The sequence below is a fragment of the Balaenoptera musculus genome, chromosome 13, assembly GCF_009873245.2.
Source record: "Balaenoptera musculus isolate JJ_BM4_2016_0621 chromosome 13, mBalMus1.pri.v3, whole genome shotgun sequence".
Taxonomy (NCBI): Eukaryota; Metazoa; Chordata; class Mammalia; order Artiodactyla; family Balaenopteridae; genus Balaenoptera; species Balaenoptera musculus.
In genome coordinates, this window is record NC_045797.1 from 15,755,002 (window position 1) to 15,777,086 (window position 22,085).

Sequence of the window (22,085 nt, forward strand, 5' to 3'; positions counted from 1 at the left end):
CAGGATATAAAATTAATGCACAGAAATCTCTTGCATTCCTATACACTAACAACAAAAGATCAGAAAGAGCAACTAAGGAAACAATCCCATTTACCATTGCAACAAAAAGAATAAAATACCTCGGAATAAACCTATCTAAGGAGGCAAAAGACCTGTACTCAGAAAACTATATGATACTGATGAAAGAAATCAAAGATGGCACAAACAGATGGAGAGATATGCCATGTTCTTGGATTGGAAGAATCAATATTGTGAAAGTGACAATACTACCCAAAGCAATCTACAGATTCAGTGCAATACCTATCAAATTGCCAATGGCATTTTTCACAGAATTAGAACAAAAAATTTTACAATTTGTATGGAAACACAAAAGACCCTGAACAGCCAAAGCAATCTTGAGAAAGAAAAACAGAGCTGGAGGAATCAGGCTCACTGGCTTCAGACTATACTACAAAGCTACAGTAATCAAGACAGTATGGCACTGGTGCCATAAGAGAAATACAGATCAATGAACAGGATAGAAAGCAAGAGCTAAACCCATGCACCTATGGTCACCTAATCTATGAGAAAGAAGGCAAGAATATACAATGGAGAAAAGACAGCTTCTTCAATAAATAGTGCTGGGCAAACTGGACAGCTACATGTAAAAGAATGAAATTAGAACACTCCTTAACAACATACACAAAAATAAACTCAAAATGGATTAAAGACCTAAATGTAAGACTGAACACTATAAAACTCTTAGAGGAAAACATAGGAAGAACACTCTTTGACATAAATCACAGCAAGATCTTTTTTGACCCACCTCCTAGGGCAACGGAAATAAAAACAAATATAAACAAATGGGACCTAATTAAACTTAAAAGCTTTTGCACAGCAAAGGAAATTATAAACAAGACAAAAACACAGCCCTCAGAATGGGAGAAAATATTTGCAAATGAAGCAACTGACAAGGGATTAATCTCCAAAATATACCAACAGCTCATGCAGCTCAATACCAAAAAAACAAACAACCCAATCAAAAAATTGCCAGAAGATCTAAATAACCATTTCTCCAAAGAAGACATAGAGGTGGCCAAGAGACACAAGAAAAGATGCTCAACATCACTAATCATTAGAGAAACGCAGATCAGAACTACAATGAGTTATCACCCCACACCGGTTAGAATGGCCATCATCAAAAAATCTACAAACAATAAATGCTGGAGAGGGTGTGGAGAAAAGGGACTCTCTTGCACTGTTGGTGGGAATGTAAATTGATACAGCCACTATGGAGAACAGTACGGAGGTTCCTTAAAAAACTAAAAATAGAACTACCATATGACCCAGCAATCCCACTATTGGGCATATACCCAGAGAAACCATAATGCAAAAAGACACATGCACCCCAATGTTCATTGCAGCTCTATTTACAATAGCCAGGACATGGAGGCAAGCTAAATGTCCATCAACAGATTAATGGATAAAGAAGGTGTGGTATATTTGTACAAATTGTGTCATTTGTAGAGAAATGGATGAACCTAGAGACTGTCATACAGAGTGAAGTAAGCCAGAAAGAGAAAAACAAATATCATGTATTAACATATATATGTGGAAATAAGAAAACAGTACAGATGAACCTATTTGCAAAGCAGAAATAGAGACATAGATGTAGAGAACAAATGTGTGGACAACGGGGGGGGGGGGGGAATGGGGGAGTGGGATGAATTGGGAGATTGAGATTAACATATATATGCCACTGGGTATGAAATAGATAACTAGTGAGGACCTGCTGTATAGCACGGGGACGTCTACTCAGTGCTCTGTGGTGACCTGGATTGGAGGGAAATCCCAAAGGGAGGGGATATGTGTATACATATGGCTGGTTCACTTCACTGTGCAGAAGGAGCTAGCACAACATTGTAAAGCAACTATACTCCAATAAAAACAAAACAAAACAAAAAAGAAAAAAACCCAGCCTTCAACAGTTGAATGACTAAACAAATTATGGTATATTCATAAAATGGAATACTACTCAGCAAGGAAAGGAAATTTATTCATGCAACAACATGGATCTCAAAAATATTATGCTAGAGAAATTGGACACAAAAAATCAGCTGTGATTCCCTCTGTGTAAAATTCTTTTTAAAAAAGCATAACTAATATGTTGTGATAGAAATTGCATTAGTGGTTGCCTGAGGTGTCAGGGAGGGGTGGTCACGGTGGAGGGTATGTATGAGAAATTTTTCAGGTGACAGAAATGTTCTTGATTGAAGTAGTGGTTACATGAATGTATACATTTGGCAAAGTTTATCAAACTGTACACTTAAAATGGGTCATAGTATCATGTCAATTATATATCAATAAAGTTGAGTTTTTTAAAAAAAATCCTGTTGGCTTAACCTTCAAATTATTTCCAGAATTTGACCCACTTCTCCCCACCTCCACCACTACCACCTGGTTTATCTCTTATGTGAATAATTACAGCCTTCTATTTGGTCTTCTTGTTTCAATACTTGCTCCTCAAAAGTCCATTCTCTACACAGCAACCAGAGAGGTCCTTTTCAAAATGTAATTCAGATCATGGCACTTCTCTACTTGAAATTCTTCCTTGGTTCTCCATTTTTCTCAGAGTAAAAGTTAATGTTTTTACAATAGCTGGCAAGGCCATCAATGGTCTGTCCTCTCATTCATTCTACTGTAGTCACACCAGCCTGCTGTTCGGTTCTTCAACATGCCAGGTGTGCTCCTGCCTTGGGATATTTGTATTCACTTTGCTGCTGTCTGGAAAGCTCTTCTCCCCTCTTCCCATAGCACATAATTTACTCCTTCTCTTTCAAATCTTTGTCCAAATGCCAGCTTCTCAATGAGGCCCACCCTGACCACCCCAATTTATTAACAACCTCTTTCCAAGAACTCCCAATCCCCTTTGCTCTACACTGTATTTTTTTGTATAACACTTAGCATATTCTAGCATTATATATCATTTACTCCTGTATCATATTAATTATTGTCTCCCTCTGCTAAAATGTAAGCTCCATGAGGGCAGCAATTTTGATCTGGATGGTTCACTAATATAGCTCTAGCACCTAGAAATGGTCATGCTATAGATTGGGTGCTCAATACATTTTGCTGAATGATTTTCATAAGCATCTCTCTTCCTTCTACAAATTGTTTCTCACTCCTGTTAAGCTCTTTCAGGTTTACAATAAATCTATCATTTAAAAATTTGATTAAAATGTTTTTCTTCTCCCCAGTAGGAGAGTTGTCTTCAGTGTTATCTGACTCAATCAAAACTACAGCGCTGAGTAAGGGAGAATAGAATTCCTAGAGAGAACTTTTATCTTCCTATGCAGCAGAGACTGGGGAAGGCAGCTCAAAGAATTTGGTGGCAATGCTCAACTACAATCACCTTCAAGGAAAGACCATATCAACAATTGTAGCATTCAACCCAACTAAACAACCACAGAGGAAGGTCAGCATCATCTTTAAGTCCTGTTACCTGTTGTGCTGAATTTTAAAGCAATTCACAGACGCATTTGGGTAACTCTTCAAATTATTTCAACAACAAATGTGTGTTTAGCAACAATAGAGAGTATATGTGAGTGTGTGTGTATTATTAATCTATATAAATACCCTAAATTATCAAGCTCACTTTACTTACAAAAAACCCTTATTTCTACTCTATTAAGGAAAGCTGAAATGACATGTGAAAAAAATCAAGCATCATCTATTTTTTATACATTGCCATCTTCTTTTCTCAGTAATCAAAAAATATAAAAATATATTTGTAATACCAATTAAAAATACATAGAATTATATCAATATAATATAAACATATAAGAAACACAGCAGTGTCTATAAAATGTCTATAAGTAAAGATAAATGGGAAAAATAAAATTGTTGTGATTAAGATTCATTTGTCATTGGATGATAACCCAAATTATATTTTATCAGATAAATCATTAACATGCAATTGATTATGGATAACATTTTCAATCTTATTTGTAATTTTTACTGCTAAATAAATTGCTTCATAAAAGAGAACTCACTTCAGATTATATCTGTCGTACTCAGTGGAAGATCTTGGCACTGCAGAGATCATATAAAGAAATCCAATGTGTTCATTTTCACGTACTATTTTAATGATTTGCAAGGGATTTTGAATGTTGGCTTTAATGACTTCTTCCCGGTCGTGGAAATAGTACTTAGGGTAAGTTGAGGAACTAATCTCGTAGAGGCCTCTTCTTCCAATGCTGGTACGTGACAGTTTAGCAGGAGAGGGAGAGAACGCCTCAGCAGAGGGCCATTGGATCTAAACAAAGCCAGTTTTTTAAAAAATTAGTTTTTTTGGGGGGGAAAAAAAACTGTATATAAGTGACAAAATATTAACCTCCAGGACTAATTACCACACTGCCTAAGATGTCTAGGGCTTAAAGGAAAGCATTTTTGAACTGAAAACTTTCAAACTATTGATCGGCAGTGATAGATTCCCTCTCAGTACTCCTTGCCCATGTGTCCATCTCCTTCCCACAAGCACCCCCAGCAACACTTCCCATTGCCTTCTCTTCTCCCTTCACTTAAATGTTTATTACATCAAAATGCTACCAGCTCCCTGGTGTTTATGAGAGCCCACCACTCCCCTTGATCAGTTGCTCTGTATCTCCCCTGACTGTGGCCTTTCCCTCAACGCCCCGCCCCGCCCCGCCCCCCCACCCCCACCAGCCCCATTTCGTTCTGACAAGCTTGATGCTTTTCGGTGAGTGACATCTTGGACAGCTGTCGTCAAAACTCATAATAAACTATTTTTAATGAATGTGATGGGTTGTTACATTGAGTATTGGGGATCAGTATGTAATAGCCTTGGAGAAGCATATATGTTATTTTTATTTGAACTTCCTCCTTTTATTTTATTTATTTTTTTATTGGAGTAAAATTGCTTTACAATGCTGTGTTAGTTTCTGCTGTACAGTGAAGTGAATCAGCTATATGTATACCTATATCCCCTCCTTCTTGGACCTCCCTCCCACCTCCCTCCCCCCATCCCGCCCATCTAGGTCATCACCGAGCACCGAGCTGAGCTCCTTGTGCTATACAGCAGGTTCCCACTAGCCATCTATTTTACACATGGTAGTGTATTTATGTTAAATCTAATCTCCCAATTCATCCCACCCTCCCCTTCCTCCCCGTGTCCACATTTCTGTTCTCTACATCTACGTCTCTATGCCTGCCCTACAAATAGGTTCATCTGTACTATTTTTCTAGATTCCACATATATGCATTAATATATGATATTTGTTTTTCTCTTTCTGGCTTACTTCACTCTATATGATAGACTCTAGGTCCATCCACATCTCTACAAATGACCTAATTTCGTTCCTTTTTGTGGCTGAGTAATATTCCATTGTATATATGTACCACATCTTCTTTACCCATTCATCTATCATTGGACATTCAGGTTGTTTCCATGTCCTGGTTATTGTAAATAGTGCTGCAATGAACACCGGGGTACATGTGTCCTCACATGCACACTGAAATGTGAGAGGCACTGTCTCCAGAACAGGCAATTGTGAGTTAATAACATATATGCTTATGCTTCCAGCCCTGTGGGTCCTAAGCATAAGCATATGTGCTATTAACTCACAATTAATTGCTTGCTCTGGAGACAGTGCCTCTCACATTTCGGTGTGCACGTGAATTACCTGGGTAACCTGTTGAAATGCAGAGTCTGCCAGCCAATCTGAGGTGGAGCCTGAGATTCTGCATTTCTCACTTGCTCCCAGGAGATGCAGATCCTGCTGGCTCCGGACCACGTGTGGAGCCCCAAGGCTAAGTCCCCACCATGTTCACACACTTGAGCTCTGCTCCAATCCCTGGGTCCCACTGTCTGCTCTCAGTGCCACTCACACTCCTTTGCTCCTCCCCAGCAAATTTGGGACAGCATCAAACATGTCTTCTCCTCCTGCCGAGGAGGTTGATAACCGTGTTTGAGGAAATGTGACATCAACTCCAACAGTCATCCTTTTGTCTCTCTGACAGGACTGGCTTTAAGATAAAAGAATCTGCATTGTAGACCTGCTTTGGTGAATAATTGAGGTACATACATAAATGATATATTTATTGCCTATTAGCAGAGTTAATAGAGGTTGCCATTTCTATAAGAGAGTTATTACCATAAGCTCTGTGGAACAACGTCCCCATAAGATTTGTATTCATAGGGATCATTATTCTCTATCTCTGATTAAATACCTCATTGAACAGGAGTTTCAGAAAAGAATCCTAGGAATTTCAGAGCTAAAGGACATACATCTTTAAAATCAAAGATAAAATATGCTCCTTTCATTTATTGGCCAGGGATAGTAACAAAGGAACTGTTTCCTTATATAAAAGAAGAGGCCAAATCAGATACCAGAACCAGAGAAAATACATATTGCTTTGTCCCAATGTTTCAAAAAGAGCTGTAGTCAACTCTTTTATGAGACAAGAGTATTAATATTTTAACAGGAAATGCATTTATTTTATTTATTATATCTCTTAAAAAGTTGTACTGCATTCTAAGTGAAAGGTTTCTTCAACAATAGGCCTACACATTTCCATTTTATTTCTAATTATGTAACTCAGTGGGAAGATGTGATTCAATTTAAACAGTCACATATGTTTGGATTTTGCAGTGGTTGGGGGAGGGAAATAGAGGAAGCATTTATTCATAAATTGTAGAACATCTATAATATTCCTCTATGGTGGATGCCCAGTCCAATTGATAATTCAATCTTCTTTAATTACCAGAAGCAAAGCCTTCAACTTTCCTTCCTTCTTTCCTTCCTCCCTCCCTCCCTTCCTCCCCCACTCTCTTTCCTTTCATCCCTCCCTCCCTCCCCTCCTTCCTTGCTTCCTTCCTTCTTTCCTTCCTTTCTTCCTTCCTTCCTTTCTTCATCTCCCAGTAAATCTTCATAGATACATTTCCATTCTGAACTCATTCTGAGAAATCAATACCCAGAAAAATGATCCTCTTCTCAGAATAAATACCCTTCTCCTTTTAAATAGAATATCCCCTTTCTTCCACATTTCCCTTCAACTTCTAACTCTTTACTGAATTCTTCACTTAGTTACAGTTACAACCAAACATAACCTATAACTTATTCCTTTTCAGCTACTTCCTTCATCCCAGATGTGCACACAATCTCTCTTGCTTTTATTTTTTAAAAATTTTATTGAAGTATAGTTGATTTACAATGTTGTGTTAATTTCTCCTGTACAGCAAAGTGATTCAGTTTTACACATATATATTCTTTTTCATATCCTTTTCCATTATGGTTTATCACAGGATATTGAATATAGTTCCCTGTGCTATACAGTAGGACCTTGTTTTTTTAATCCTTCCTATATATAATAGTTTGCATAATCTCTTTTTAAAATTCAAGCTCTTGAAACCCACTTTATACCAAATGAGCTAATTAATGTACAATCAGATCTTTCTTGACCCCACTTAAAATATCTCATTCTCTCTTTCTACTTCACAGAAATCAAATTAACTGAAGCTATACAATTTCATACAATTTATCATGTGATATTCTTTCAGGATAATCTCACCCAAACCCATGGCTCCCAAGGCCATAGCTCTCCCACCTTATCTGCCTTGTTAACTTTCCACTCATTCCTCCGAGCTTAGCACAGTTCCCTAGGGTAGCTGTTCTTCCACTGATGGTCCCCCTGGCCACCAGGTATAAGCATCCCTTCTGTTCAGTTCTCCATTATTTTGTACTTTAAATGACCAGGGAGAGCTCTTATCACACCTCACTGCGCTTAAGTGTTTACTTGTTCATTTCCCACCTCCAGATTCTGAAATCCTCGAGGACAGAGCTTGTCCTCAACTCTCAATTTCTAGCACTGCAGCCCAAAGCCTGAAAGACAGACAACTAGGACTGAAAGATCCTCTCAATAAAAAGCTAAGAGAAATTTTGGCTCTATTGGTATTTTTATTGTGGGTGTGTCCTCCATATTTTCTCCCACTTCTGTTCTTTTGTTTAATTATCTACAGGTATTCACATAAAGCCAGCCTCTAGTGATTTTGCCGCAGAACTACTATTCACTTATTCCTTGCAAGGCAACTTCCCCACTCTACAACTCTCACCAATTACAAAAGTTGTCTCTCTAGTTGGTTCAGTTTCTATTTTATTGCCCTTCACCAAGGTCTTCAAAGATTAGGGGGAATAATTATGAAAATTTAATAAAAGTTATAATAACATTCAAAACACTATTATGTCTTCTTTTAACATGTCTTCTAGAGAAGATCAGAAGACACGATATGAATGCTGAAAGTTTTCCTTTATGATTTTACTCTACTGTCCAAATTTTCCTTAAATAGGAAGAACTGGGAAATACTGTATTCCCCCAATCCTTTATATAACCTAAGGGAAAGAGATTTTGTCACTATCTTTATGAGTTAAAAGCATGTTAGCAATGCTATATGAAACTAACATTAAAAAGATCAAATAAGTACTTTAATACTTACCTGTTTTTTCTTTTTTACAGAATCTTCACGTTCGAACTGAACAAGAGATTTGGTAGAACTTCTTTCTTCAGTGCTTCCTGGAGGCTTTAGGACTCCAGAAGTGATTAACCGATATCGGTTCTGCTCATATATGTATTCTGGCTTCTTATGATCTTGGTAGGCTTTTAGCACTGGCTTTGGGAAATAAAGAGACATATTAATCTTTTAAATATTAATGTGAACTTATTCTTCACTATCTTTGGACTCTATCTCTGTTGGAAATTGATCACCTTCCTGGACTAATTTCCTATCTAAGCCACAATCATTATTAGCAGGTATCATCATTGTCCATGGCCTATTGCTTGACTAAAACTTTTCTACTTGGTTTCCATTAATTCTGCCCTTTAAATACCAATGAATACTTCTAAGGGTGACATTATGACAGAAAGTACACAGAGGCATGAAATCACATACTCACTAATTGTCCAATACAAACCCCCACCATTCACTACAACAGTTACTGTGGGATCATACAATACTCCCACTCTACCCAAAGGTCACTAATCACTTCCCATAGCCATAGCTAATTGAAGATCATCACAAAACCAAACAACCTGACTTTTAAAATGGGCAGAGAATCTGAACAGGCATATTTCTAAAGAGGAAATGCAGATGACCAACAGGCACATGAAAAGATGCTCAACAACGCTAATCATCAGGAAAGTGCAAATCAAAACCACAATGAGATATCACCTCACACCTGTCAGAATGGCTATCACCAAAAAGAACACAAATAACAAATGTGGGCGAGGATGTGGAGAAAAGGGAACCTTCGCACACTGTTAGTGGGAATGTAAATTGGTACAGCCACTATGGAAAACAGTATGGAGTTTCCTCAAAAAATTTAAAAAAAAGGACTACCATATGACCCAGCAATTACACTCCTGGGTATTTATCTGAAGAAAACAAATACAGTAATTCAAAAAGATATATACATACCATGTTCACTGCAGCATTATTTACAATTGCCAAGATATGGAAGCAACCTAAGAGCCCATCAGTAGATGAATGGATAAAGAAGATGTCTTATATATATATTCAGCCATTAAAAAGAACAGAACTTTGCCATTTGCAGCAACATGGATGAACTTGGAGGGTATTATGCTAAGTGAAATAAGTGAGACATGTTATCACTTATAGGTAGGATTAAAAAATAAAACACACTAGTGAATATAACAAAAGAAGTAGACTCATGGATATAGAGTGGTTACCAGTGGTGAGAGGGAAGGGAGGAGGGACAAGATATGGGTAAGGGATGAAGAAGTACAAACTACTATGTATAAAATAAATAAGCTACAAGGATATATTGTTCTGCACAAGGAATATAGCCAATATTTTATAATAACTTTAAATGGAGTATAATCTATAAAAATATTGGCTCACTATGCTGTACACCTGAAACTAATAAAATATTGTAAATCAACTATACTTCAATAAAAAAAATCAAGGAAAAAAAAGTATTAGATGAAAATATAAGAGGTGAATTTTACAACACTGTTAAGAAAGTCTATGCCAAGTTAAGACAGAGAAAGAAAAATATTGCATGATATCACTTATATGTGGAATCCAAAAAATACAACAAGCTAGTGAATATAACAAAAAAGAAGCAGACTCAGATATAGAGAACAAACTAGTGGTTACCAGTGGGGGGGAGGGGCAATATTACAGGGGTGGGGGAGTGGGAGGTATAAACTATTGGGTGTAAGATAGGCTACAAGAATGTATTTTGCAAAATGGAGAATACAGCCAATATTTTGTAATAACTGTAAATGGATTGTAACCTTCAATAAGACAAAATTCCAATTATAAGATAAATAAGTACTAGGGATGTAATGTACAAGATGATAAATATAATTAACACTGCTGTATATTACATATGAAAGTTGTTAAAAGAGTAAATCCTAAGAGTTCTCATTACAAGGAAAATTTTTTTCTATTACTTTAATTTTGTATCTATATGAAATGATGGTTGTTCACTAAACTTATCGTGATAAACATTTCATGATGCATGTAAGTCAAATCACGATGTTGTACATGTTAAACTTATACAGTGCTTTATGTCAATTATATCTCAATAAAACTTGGGGAAAAAAGACAACCAGCTTCTATATGCCAATTTAATGAAAGAACACTACACCTGCTATGGAAGTACTCATGCCCCCAGAAAATCAAACTCAAGACTCTAGACCTAACTACCAACATATAGGAAATACAAGAACCAGAGAAATATAGGTTAGCTACCACAGTGGGGATATAGTCAACAAAATTAGACTGTGGAACTATATAGAAAAATAACCAAATTTTGCTCATTAAAATTTTTTCCTAAGAAAATATAAAAGAGTTGATGGGGAACTTACAGACCTAGACTTAAGAGAAATATCAACCAGCTAGTGCATGGATCTTATTTTGATATAAATTTTAACAAGAACTCTGCAGACAAAATTATTATAAGACAATCAGGGAAATGTGAATATTTTTTAACAGTTTAAATTATTTTAACAGCTTTCCTGAGATATAATAGACATACATTAAGCTGTATGTATTTAAAGTGTACAATTTGATGTGCTGATATATATATATATATATGAAACAGTCAAGATAATGAACAGAACCCAACCATAAGCCTTTTCAGGTTCCTTTCCAATACTCCTCCCTAGGCAAATACTGATCTGTTTTCTATCACTATACATTAGTTTGCATTTTCCAGCCCTTTATATAAATGTAATAAAATAGTATGTATTTTTTTCCCACCATCTTTCAGCATAATTATGCTGAGATTCCTCTATGTTGTTTCATGTATCCATAATTCATTTATTTTTAAGGCTGAGTAGTATCCTATAGTGTAGAAACACCACAATTTATTCATTCACCTCTTGATGGACATTGTGCTCGTTTCCACTTTTGGGCTTTTAAAAACAAAATTGTTGGAGGGGGATCAAGATGGCGGAGTAGGAGAACATGGAGCTTACCTCCCCCCACAAACACATCAAAAATACATCTACATGTGGAACAAGTCTCACAGAAAACCAACTGGAAACTGGCAGAAGAACTCCTATACAACCCAAGCTTCAACAAACTTCTCCACGCACCTGGGTAGGAAGGGGGAAAAGGCATCGAGACAGAACTGGCGCCCCTGGGAGGGATCCGTAAAGGAGAGAAGGTCCACAAGGGTAGACCCTTGCCCTGGGGAGGCCCCTTACTTGCCGGGAGGTCCGCTGGGACAGATATAGGGGCTGGAAAGCCTAAATTCTACTCCCGAGGAGTGTGGGCATGCTGGCTTGCTAACAATCAGGGCAGAGAGAGACCAGTGCTGGCGGCTGCTGCCACGCCTCACTTCCCAATTCAAGGTGCACACCAGATGGGGCCACAAATACTCACAGAGGCAAAGTGCCAAATCTTGGACCAACAGGCCCTGGGAGAGGACTCAATCTACCTGCAGGGAAACAGGCTGGAGGGCCTGGGTTGTGGTCTGGACCGAAACTTGGAGCCCACTGTTAGCACTCACATGCAGACTTTGTCAGCATGCATACTAAATGGTGCCACAGAAACGCGCAGCAGCTGGGCGCTGAGTCTCTGGTGGACAGGCCCTGGGCAGGAGTACACAGCTGTTTGTGTCTGGCAGGAGCGCTCCGGCCCTGCGCACTCTACACTGCAGCCTGGAGCTGGATCTGTGGCTGACAGGTCCTGGGAGAGGTTGGCCACAGAGGCAGCCCAGGTTCCAGGTGGCAGCACGACCACCTAGATTCCTGCAGCCACAGCACTCCGGCCCCAGCCCCAGCCCACTCCACAGCACAGCCTAGCAGTAGGTCTGGGACAAACACACGGAAAAAGAGATGTGACCATGGGCTGCTTCTGGGTGGAACCACGGCCGCCTGCACAGGCAGTCCATAGGGTCACTGTGACTACAAGGACCTCACTTGCTTTAGCAATCACCTCCTGTGGGGCAGGGCATGCACTTGTCGATGAAAAATTAATCAGTCGATCTAAGAAAGAAATGGAAAATTTTATTCAAGCCAAATTTGAGGATTACAGTCAGGAAAGAGCACCTCAGAAAGTTCTGAGAACTGTTCCACCTGTTAGAAGTCAAGGCACAGTTATATAAATTTTTTTGAGACAGAGGGCTATACATCAAATGACATTTTATTGGCAGTTTAAATGATCCAGAGCTAAGCATCACTGTGGTGGGTCATGTGACCCTGTACGAGATCAAGAAGGAATTGTTGATGCTGGGAGAATGTTGCTCTTTAAGGCTGAGCAGGTATTCCTGCTGATGGGGGAGGTTTCGTTGATGCATAATGCAGAAACACAAGCATAGTGGGGGAAGAGAGCAGGCCAAAGTGCAGAGAAGAATTTTTTATGTTTAAATTTTCTTGTCTTGCCATAAAATATGAATTTTATTTCACACACTCAAGGGCAATGGATCCTGATCAAACTCAACCCTCAGGGCTTCTACTCCAACAACTGGGGAGTAGACCCTGCCCCAACAGGGCTGTGACAGCCATGGAGCAAAGAGGAGGTCTCATCCGACATCCAGCACAGGCTCTGGAGACCACAACATCAATCACACCTACTCTCAAGGGATAATGGCCAGCACACTATGAGGAAAGATGTGGCTGGCATTCATACCAAACCGAGCCACTGCACCAAAAATGCTGGACTCACACAGTCTACACAGGGACACTCCCACTTAAAAACATCCCTTCAAACACCACAGTAGATAACTGCTTCTCCTGAATTCATAGAGACAAAGTTTAAGTAAAATGAAAAAGCAGAGGAACTACTCCCAATTAGAAGAACAAGAGAAATCCCTTGAAAGAACAAATAATGAAACAGACCTCACCAGACTGTTAGACCACAAGTTCAAAAAGCAGATAATAAAAATGCTAAAGGAATTAAGAAAGATGATTGATAGAAATGCAGATCACTGTAACAAGGAACTAGAAACTATAAAGACAAACCAATCAAAATTAGACAACTCAATTGGTGAAATAAAAACCAATCTAGAAGCAATAAATAGCACACTAAATAACAAAGAAGAATGAATAAGTGACCTGGAAGATAGAATAATGGAAATCACCCAATCAGAACAGCAGACAGAAAGAAAAATGAAAAAAAAAAAATAAAGCAACACATGAGATATAGAAAGTAATATGAAGGATGCCAACCTAAGCATAATAGGGGTTCCAGAAGGAGAAGAGAGAGAAAAGAGGATCAAAAATGTATTTGAAGAATTTATGACTGAAAACTTCCCAAACCTAAAGAAGGAAACAGATACCCAGGTACAGGAAGAACAGAGGGTCCTATACAAGATAAACCCAAACAGATCCACACCAAGACATATCATAATTAAAATGGTGAGAATTAAAGATAAAAATAGGATTCTAAAGGCAGTTACAAGGGAAGCCATTTACCACAAACCCACAGACAACTTAATACTCAACCATGAGAAGCTGAAAGCCTTTCCGCTAAATTCAGGAACAAGATGAGATGCCCATTCTCACCACTTCTATCACAGTACTGGAAGTCCTAGCCACAGCAATCAGACAAGAAAAAGAAATAAAAGGTATCCAAACTGGAAGGAAAGAGGTAAAACTCTCACTCTTTGCAGATGACATGATACGCAATAGAGAGAACCCTAAAATCTCCATACAAAAACTATTAGTGCTAATAAATGAATTCAGCAAGGTAGCAGGATACAAGATTAACACACAGAAATCTGTTGCATTTCTTTACACTAATAATGACATGTCAAAAGAGAAAGTAAGAAAACAATCCTGTTTAAAACTGCATCAAAAAAATAAAATCCCTAGGAATAAACTTAACTAAGGAGGTGAAAGACCTATATACTAAAAACTATAAAACATTCATAAAGGAAATGGAAAGATATCCCATGCTCTTGGATTGGAAGAATTAATATTGTTAAAATGGCCATACTACCCAAAGCAATCTACAGATTTAATGTGATCCCTATCGAAATACCCATGACATTTTTCACAGAACGAGAACAAATAATCATAAAATTTATATGGAAACACAAAAGACTGAGAATTGCCAAAGCAATCCTGAGGAGAAAGAACAAATCTGGAGACATCACCCTTCCAGACTTCAGACAAAGCTACAGTATAAAAAACAATGTGGCATTGGCACAAAAACAGACATATAGATCAATGGAAAAGAATAGAGAGCCCAGAAATAAACCTACCAAATAAGCCTATGGTCAATTAATCTATGACAAAGGAGGCAAGAATATACAATGAAGAAAAGACAGTCTCTTCAACAAATAGTGTTGGGAAAGCTGGACAGCTACATGTAAATCAGTGAAATTAGAACACTCCCTCACACTATATACAAAAATAAACTCGAAATCGTTTAAAGACCTAAATATAAGACATGATACCATAAAACTCCTAGAAGAGAACATAGGCAAAACATTCTCTGACATAAATTTTAGCAATATTTTCTTAGATTAGTCTCACAAGGCAAAATGAATAAAAGCAAAAATAAACAAATGGGACCTAATCAAACTTAAAAGCTTTTGCACAGCAAAGGAAACCACAAACAAAATGAAAAAACAACCTATGGAATAGGAGAAAATATTAGCAACTAATATCCAAAATATACAAACAGCTCATAAAGCTTAATATTGAAAAAACAAACAACCAATCAAAACATGGGCAGAAGACCTAAATAGACACTTCTCCAAAGAAGACATATAGATGGCCAACAGGCATATGAAAAGATGCTCAACATCACTAATTATTAGAGAAATGCTTATCAAAACCACAATAAGGTATCACCTCACACCAGTCAGAATGGCCATCATCAAAAAGCCTACAACCACATGAGTAGTTGTACTCATGGCTATGATTTATTACAGCAAAAGGGGAAAACAATTAAAATTAACAAAGGGAAAAGGTGTATGGGACAAAGTCTGGGGGAAACCAGGAGCAAGTTTTCATGGGCACTCTTCCAGTGGAATCCATATATGTATGGGTTTATATCTGGACTCTCTATTGTGGTCCATCAGTCTATTTGTCTATCTTGACACCAATACTACAATGTCTTAATTATTGTAGTTTAATAGTAAGTATTGAAATCAGGAGCGTTAGACTTTAAACTTTGTTCTTCTCTTTCAAAGTTGTTTTGGTTGTTCTAAGTCCTTTGCATTTTTCTATGAATTTTAGAATCAGCTTGTCAATTTCTACCAAAAAGGAGAAATACTGCTGGGACTTTGATTGGAACTGCATTAAATTTATAGATCAATTTGAGGAGAACTGACATCTTGAAAATATTGAGCCTTCTAAACTACAAACACAGTATCATTCTTAATTTAGAGCTTCTTTAATTTCTCTGTTATATTTTGTAGTATTCGTTCTTCAGGCCTTGCACATTCTTATTAGATTTACCCTCAATTCATATTTTTGTTGCTATTGTAAATAGTATTTTTATTTAATTTCAATTTCAAATTGCTCATACATAGACATGCAATTAGTTTTTTATACTATCTTGTATTCTGTATCCTTGCTAACCTCATTATCAGTTCTAGTAACTTTTTCATAGCTTTCACTGGATTTTCCAAATAGATGATCATGTTCTTTGTGAATGAAAATTTTTACTTCTTCCTTTCTAATCTGGATTCCTTTTATCTCTTTTCCTTACCTTACTGCAATGGCTACCACCTCTAATACATTGTTAAACAGAAATGCTGGAAGCAGACATCCTTATTTGCTCATAATTTTTCACCATTAAGTCTGAGGTTAGGTGTAGGTTTTTCATGGATGACCCTTACTCACTTGAGGAAGGTCTCTTCTACTCCTAATTTGCTGAGAGTTTTATCAGGAATGGGTGGTGGATTTTGTCAAAGGATTTATCTACATCTATTGATATAATCACATGGTTTTTATTTTTCAGTGGGGTAATATGGTGAATTACAGTGATTGCTTTTTAAATGGTTAATTCCCTACATTCCTGAGATAAATCCCACTGGCAATGATGTATTATATAGTTGGGTTCAAATTCCCAAAATTTTGTTTATAGTTTTTTTTAAATAACAATATTAACTACCATTTATTGAGCTTCTTCTATGTGACAAAACTTTAACACCCATTAATCTTTACAGCAAATGTGTTAGAAAAGTACTATTATTTGAATTTTATTTTATTTATTATTGAGACATAATTGATATATAACATTATATTAGTTTGTGTACAACATATGTATATGTTGCAAAATGATCACCACAATAAATCTAGTTAACATCCATCATCATACAGTTACACTTTTTTTCTTATAATAAGAATTTTCAAGATATTCTCTCTTAGCAAACTTAAAATATACAATAGAGTATTATTAGCTATCGTCACCATGCTGTACATTATAACCCCAGGACCTCATTTATTTTATAACTGGAAGTTTGTACTTTTTGACCCCCTTCACTCATTTCATCCACTGCACCCCCTCAACCCGTTCTCTGGCAAACACCTATCTGTTCTCTGATTCTATGAGTTCAGTTTTCATTTTCTTTAGATTCCACATGTAAGTGAGATCATACAGTATTCGTCTTTCTCTGTCTGACTTATTTCACCTAGCATAATGCCTTCAAGGTCCATCCATGTTGTTGCAAATGGCAAGATTTCCTTCTTTTTATGGTTGAATAATATTCTATTGTGTGTATATATACTACATTTTCTTTATCTGTTTTTACACTGATGGACACACAGGTTGCTTCCATGTCTTGGCTATTGTAAATAATGCTATAATGAATATGGGGTGCAATTATACGTATCTATAACTATCTTCTTGAGCTAGTATTTTTATTTCCTTCAGATAAATGCCCAGAAGTATGACTGCTGGATCACATTTTTAATTTTTTTAGGAAACTTCATATTGTTTTCCATAGTGACTGCACCAATTTATATACATTCCTATCAACAGTACACAAGGATTCCCTTTTCTCCACATCCTTGCAAACACTTCCTGTTTCTTGTCTTTTTGATAATAGCCTTTCTAACAGGTGTGAGGTGATACCTCATTGTGGTTATGATGCATATTTCCCTGATGATCAGTGAGGTTGAGCACATTTTCATGAATCTGTTGGCCATATGTATGCCTTCTTTGGAAAAATGTCTATTCAGGTCCTCTGCTCATCTTTAAAATTTGATTGTTGTATGAGTTGTATGAGTTCCTTATATATTTTGGATTATAACCTCATATCCGATATATGATTTGCGAATAGTTTCTTCCAGAGGTTGCCTTTTCTTTTCGTTGAAGGTTTACTTTGTTGTGCAGAAGCCTTTTAGTTTTATGTAGTCCAGCTTGTTTATTTTGCTTTTGTTACCTTTGCTTTTGTAATTTTTAATAAATTTTAAAATTTTTTCTTGAAGTATAGTTAATTTACAATATTGTGTTAGTTTCAGGAATACATCACAGTGATTCAGTTATACATTGAGCATAGTTCTTGTGCTATATGGTAGGCCCTTGTTGGTTATCTATTTTATATATAGTAGTGTGTACATGTTAATACCAACCTCTCAATTTATCCCTCCCCCGACCCGTGTCCCCCTCCCCCACTTTCCCCTTTGGTAACCATGAATTTGTTTTCTGTCTGTGAGTCTCTTTCTCTTTTGGAAATAAGTTCGTTTGTATATATATATATATATATATATATATATATATATATAGAGAGAGAGAGAGAGAGAGAGAGAGAGAGAGAGAGAGAGAGAGAGAGAGAGAGAGAGAGGGAGAGAGAGAGAGAGAGAGAGTCCACGTATAAGGGATATCATAGGATATTCATCTTTGGCTTACTTCACTTAGTGTGGTAATCTCTAGGTCCATCCATGTTGCTGCAAATGGCATTATTTCATTCTTTTTTATGGCTGAGTAATATACCATTGTATATATGTACCACATCTTCTTTATCCATTCATCTGTTGATGGACATTTAGGTTGCTTCCATGTCTTAGCTATTGTAAATAGTGCTGCAATGAACACTGGGATGCATGTATTTTTTCGAATTATGGTTTTCTCCAGATATATGCCTAGAAGTGGGGTTGCAGGACCATATGGTAGCTTTATTTTTAGTTTTTTAAGGAACCTCCATACTGTTCTCCATAGGAGCTGTACCAATTTACATTCCTAGCACCATTTATTGAAGAGACTGTCTTTCCTCTATTGTATAGTCTTGCCTCCTTTGTTGTAGGTTAATTGACCATAGGTGTATGGGTTTAGTTCTGTGAAAAATGCCATTGATAATTGCATAGGGATTGCATTGAATCTGTAGATTGCCTTGGGTAGTGTAGTCATTTTGACAATATTGATTCTTCCCAAGAACACGGTATATCTTTCCATCTGTTTATGTCATCTTTGATTTCTTTCATCAGCATCTTATAGTTTTCAGAGTCCCAGTCTTTTGCTTCCTTAGGTAGGTTTATTCCTAGGTATTTTATTATTTTTGATGCGATGGTAAATGGGACTGTTTCCTTAATTTCTCTTTCTGATCTTTCATTGTTGGTATATATAAATGCAACAGATTTCTGTATATTAATTTTTGTTACCTTTGCTTTTGATGTCAAATCCAAAAAATCATTGCCAAGACTGATCTCAAGAAGCTTACCACTTATGTTTTCTTCTAGAAGTTTTATAGTTTCAGGTCTTATGTTCCAATGTTTAATTCATTTTCAGTTAGCTTTTGTGTATGCTGTAAGTTAGTGGTCCAGTTTTGTTTTTTCATGTGACTGTTCAGTTTTCCCAATACCATTTATTGAAAAGACTGTCCTTTCTCCATTGTATATTCCTGGCTCCTTTGTCATAAATTTTTTTTTTTTTTTTTTTATGCTTTTGTACCTCTTGGATTTTTTTTTTTTTATTTTTTATTTTTTTTAAACATCTTTATTGAAGTATAATTGCCTTACAATGGTGTGTTAGCTTCTGCTTTATAACAAAGTTAATCAGTTATACATATACAATATGTTCCCATATCTCTTCCCTCTTGCATCTCCCTCCCTCCCACCCTCCCCATCCCACCCCTCTAGGTGGTCACAAAGCACCGAGCTGATCTCCCTGTGCTATGCGGCTGCTTCCCACTAACTATCTATTTTACATTTGGTAGTGTATATATGTCCACGACACTCTCTCACCCTGTCACATCTCACCCCACCCCCTCCCCATATCCTCAAGTCCATTCTCTAGTAGGTCTGTGTCTTTATTCCCGTCTTGCCACTAGGTTCTTCATGGCTTTTTTTTTTCCCCTTAGATTCCGTATATATGTGTTAGCATACTGTATTTGTTTTTCTCTTTCTGACTTACTTCACTCTGTATGACAGACTCTAACTCCATCCACCTCATTACAAATACCTCCATTTCATTTCTTTTTATGGCTGAGTAATATTCCATTGTATATATGTGCCACATCTTCTTTATCCATTCATCTGTCGATGGACATTTAGGTTGCTTCCATGTCCTGGCTATTGTAAATAGAGCTGCAATGAACATTTTGGTACATGACTCTTTTTGAACTCTGGTTTTCTCAGGGTATATGCCCAGTAGTGGGATTGCTGGATCGTATGGTAGTTCTATTTGTAGTTTTTTAAGGAACCTCCATACTGTTCTCCATAGTGACTGTATCAATTTACATTCCCACCAACAGTGCAAGAGAGTTCCCTTTCCTCCACACCCTCTCCAGCATTTATTGTTTCTAGATTTTTTGATGATGGCCATTCTGACCGGTGTGAGATGATATCTCATTGTAGTTTTGATTTGCATTTCTCTAATGATTAATGATGTTGAGCATTCTTTCATGTGTCTGTAGGCCATCTGTATATCTTCTTTGGAGAAATGTCTATTTAGGTCTTCTGCCCATTTTTGGATTGGGTTGTTTGTTTTTTTGTTATTGAGCTGCATGAGCTGCTTGTATATTTTGGAGATTAATCCTTTGTCAGTTGCTTCATTTGCAAATATTTTCTCCCATTCTGATGGTTGTCTTTTGGTCTTGTTTATGGTTTCCTTTGCTGTGCAAAAGCTTTTAAGTTTCATTAGGTCCCATTTGTTTATTTGTGTTCTTATTTCCATTTCTCTGGGAGCTGGGTCAAAAAGAATCTTGCTGTGATGTATGTCATAGAGTGTTCTGCCTATGTTTTCCTCTAAGAGTTTGATAGTGTCTGGTCTTACACTTAGGTCTTTAATCCATTTTGAGTTTATTTTTGTGCATGGTGTCAGGGAGTGTTCTAATTTCATACTTTTACATGTATCTGTCCAATTTTCCCAGCACCACTTATTGAAGAGGCTGTCTTTTCTCCACTGTATATGCTTGCCTCCTTTATCAAAGATAAGGTGACCATATGTGCGTGGGTTTATCTCTGGGCTTTCTATCCTGTTCCATTGATCAATATTTCTGTTTTTATGCCAGTACCAAACTGTCTTGATTACTGTAGCTTTGTAATATAGTCTGAAGTCAGGGAGCCTGATTCCCCCAGCTCCATTTTTCGTTCTCAAGATTGCTTTGGCTATTCGGGGTCTTTTGTGTTTCCATACAAATTGTGAGATTTTTTGTTCTAGTTCTGTGAAAAATGCCAGAGGTAGTTTGATAGGGATTGCATTGAATCTGTAGATTGCTTTGGGTAGTAGAGTCATTTTCACAATGTTGATTCTTCCAATCCAGGAACATGGTATATCTTTCCATCTATTTGTATCATCTTTAATTTCTTTCATCAGTGTCTTATAATTTTCTGCATACAGGTCTTTTGTCTCCTTAGGTAGGTTTATTCCTAGATATTTTATTCTTTTTGTTGCAATGGTAAACGGGAGTGTTTTCTTAATTTCACTTTCAGATTTTTCATCATTAGTGTATAGAAATGCAAGAGATTTCTGTGCATTAATTTTGTATCCTGCTACTTTACCAAATTCATTGATTAGCTCTAGGAGTTTTCTGGTAGCATCTTTAGGATTCTCTATGTAAAGTATCATGTCATCTGCAAACAGTGACAGCTTTACTTCTTCTTTTCCGATTTGGATTCCTTTTATTTCTTTGTCTTCTCTGATTGCTGTGGCTAACACTTCCAAAACTATGTTGAATAATATTGGTGAGAGTGGGCAACCTTGTCTTGTTCCTGATCTTAGTGGAAATGGTTTCAGTTTTTCACCATTGAGGACAATGTTGGCTGTGGGTTTGTCATATATGGCCTTTATTATGTTGAGGAAAGTTCCCTCTATGCCTACTTTCTGCAGGGCTTTTATCATAAATGGGTGTTGAATTTTGTCGAAAGCTTTCTCTGCATCTATTGAGATGATCATATGGTTTTTCTCCTTCAATTTGTTAATATGGTGTATCACATTGATTGATTTGCGTATGTTGAAGAATCCTTGCATTCCTGGGATAAACCCCACTTGATCATGGTGTATGATCCTTTTAATGTGCTGTTGCATTCTGTTTGCGAGTATTTTGTTGAGGATTTTTGCATCTATGTTCATCAGTGATATTGGCCTGTAGTTTTCTTTCTTTGTGACATCTTTGTCTGGTTTTGGTATCAGGGTGATGGTGGCCTCGTAGAATGAGTTTGGG

The 22,085-nt window shown here is 37.0% G+C and overlaps 1 protein-coding gene across 1 annotated transcript in view; it reads right to left on the reverse strand.

Annotated features, from left to right (window-relative positions):
* The window catches only part of DNAH6 (dynein axonemal heavy chain 6), a 298,716-nt gene that overhangs the window by 264,149 nt on the left and 12,482 nt on the right, over window positions 1–22,085 (reverse strand). The window contains exons 3-4 of the mRNA XM_036873333.1: window positions 8,492–8,665; window positions 4,032–4,294 (exon numbers count right to left, since the gene is read on the reverse strand). Coding sequence (XP_036729228.1) covers window positions 4,032–4,294; window positions 8,492–8,665 — 437 coding nt within the window. The remainder of the gene's footprint in view (window positions 1–4,031; window positions 4,295–8,491; window positions 8,666–22,085) is intronic.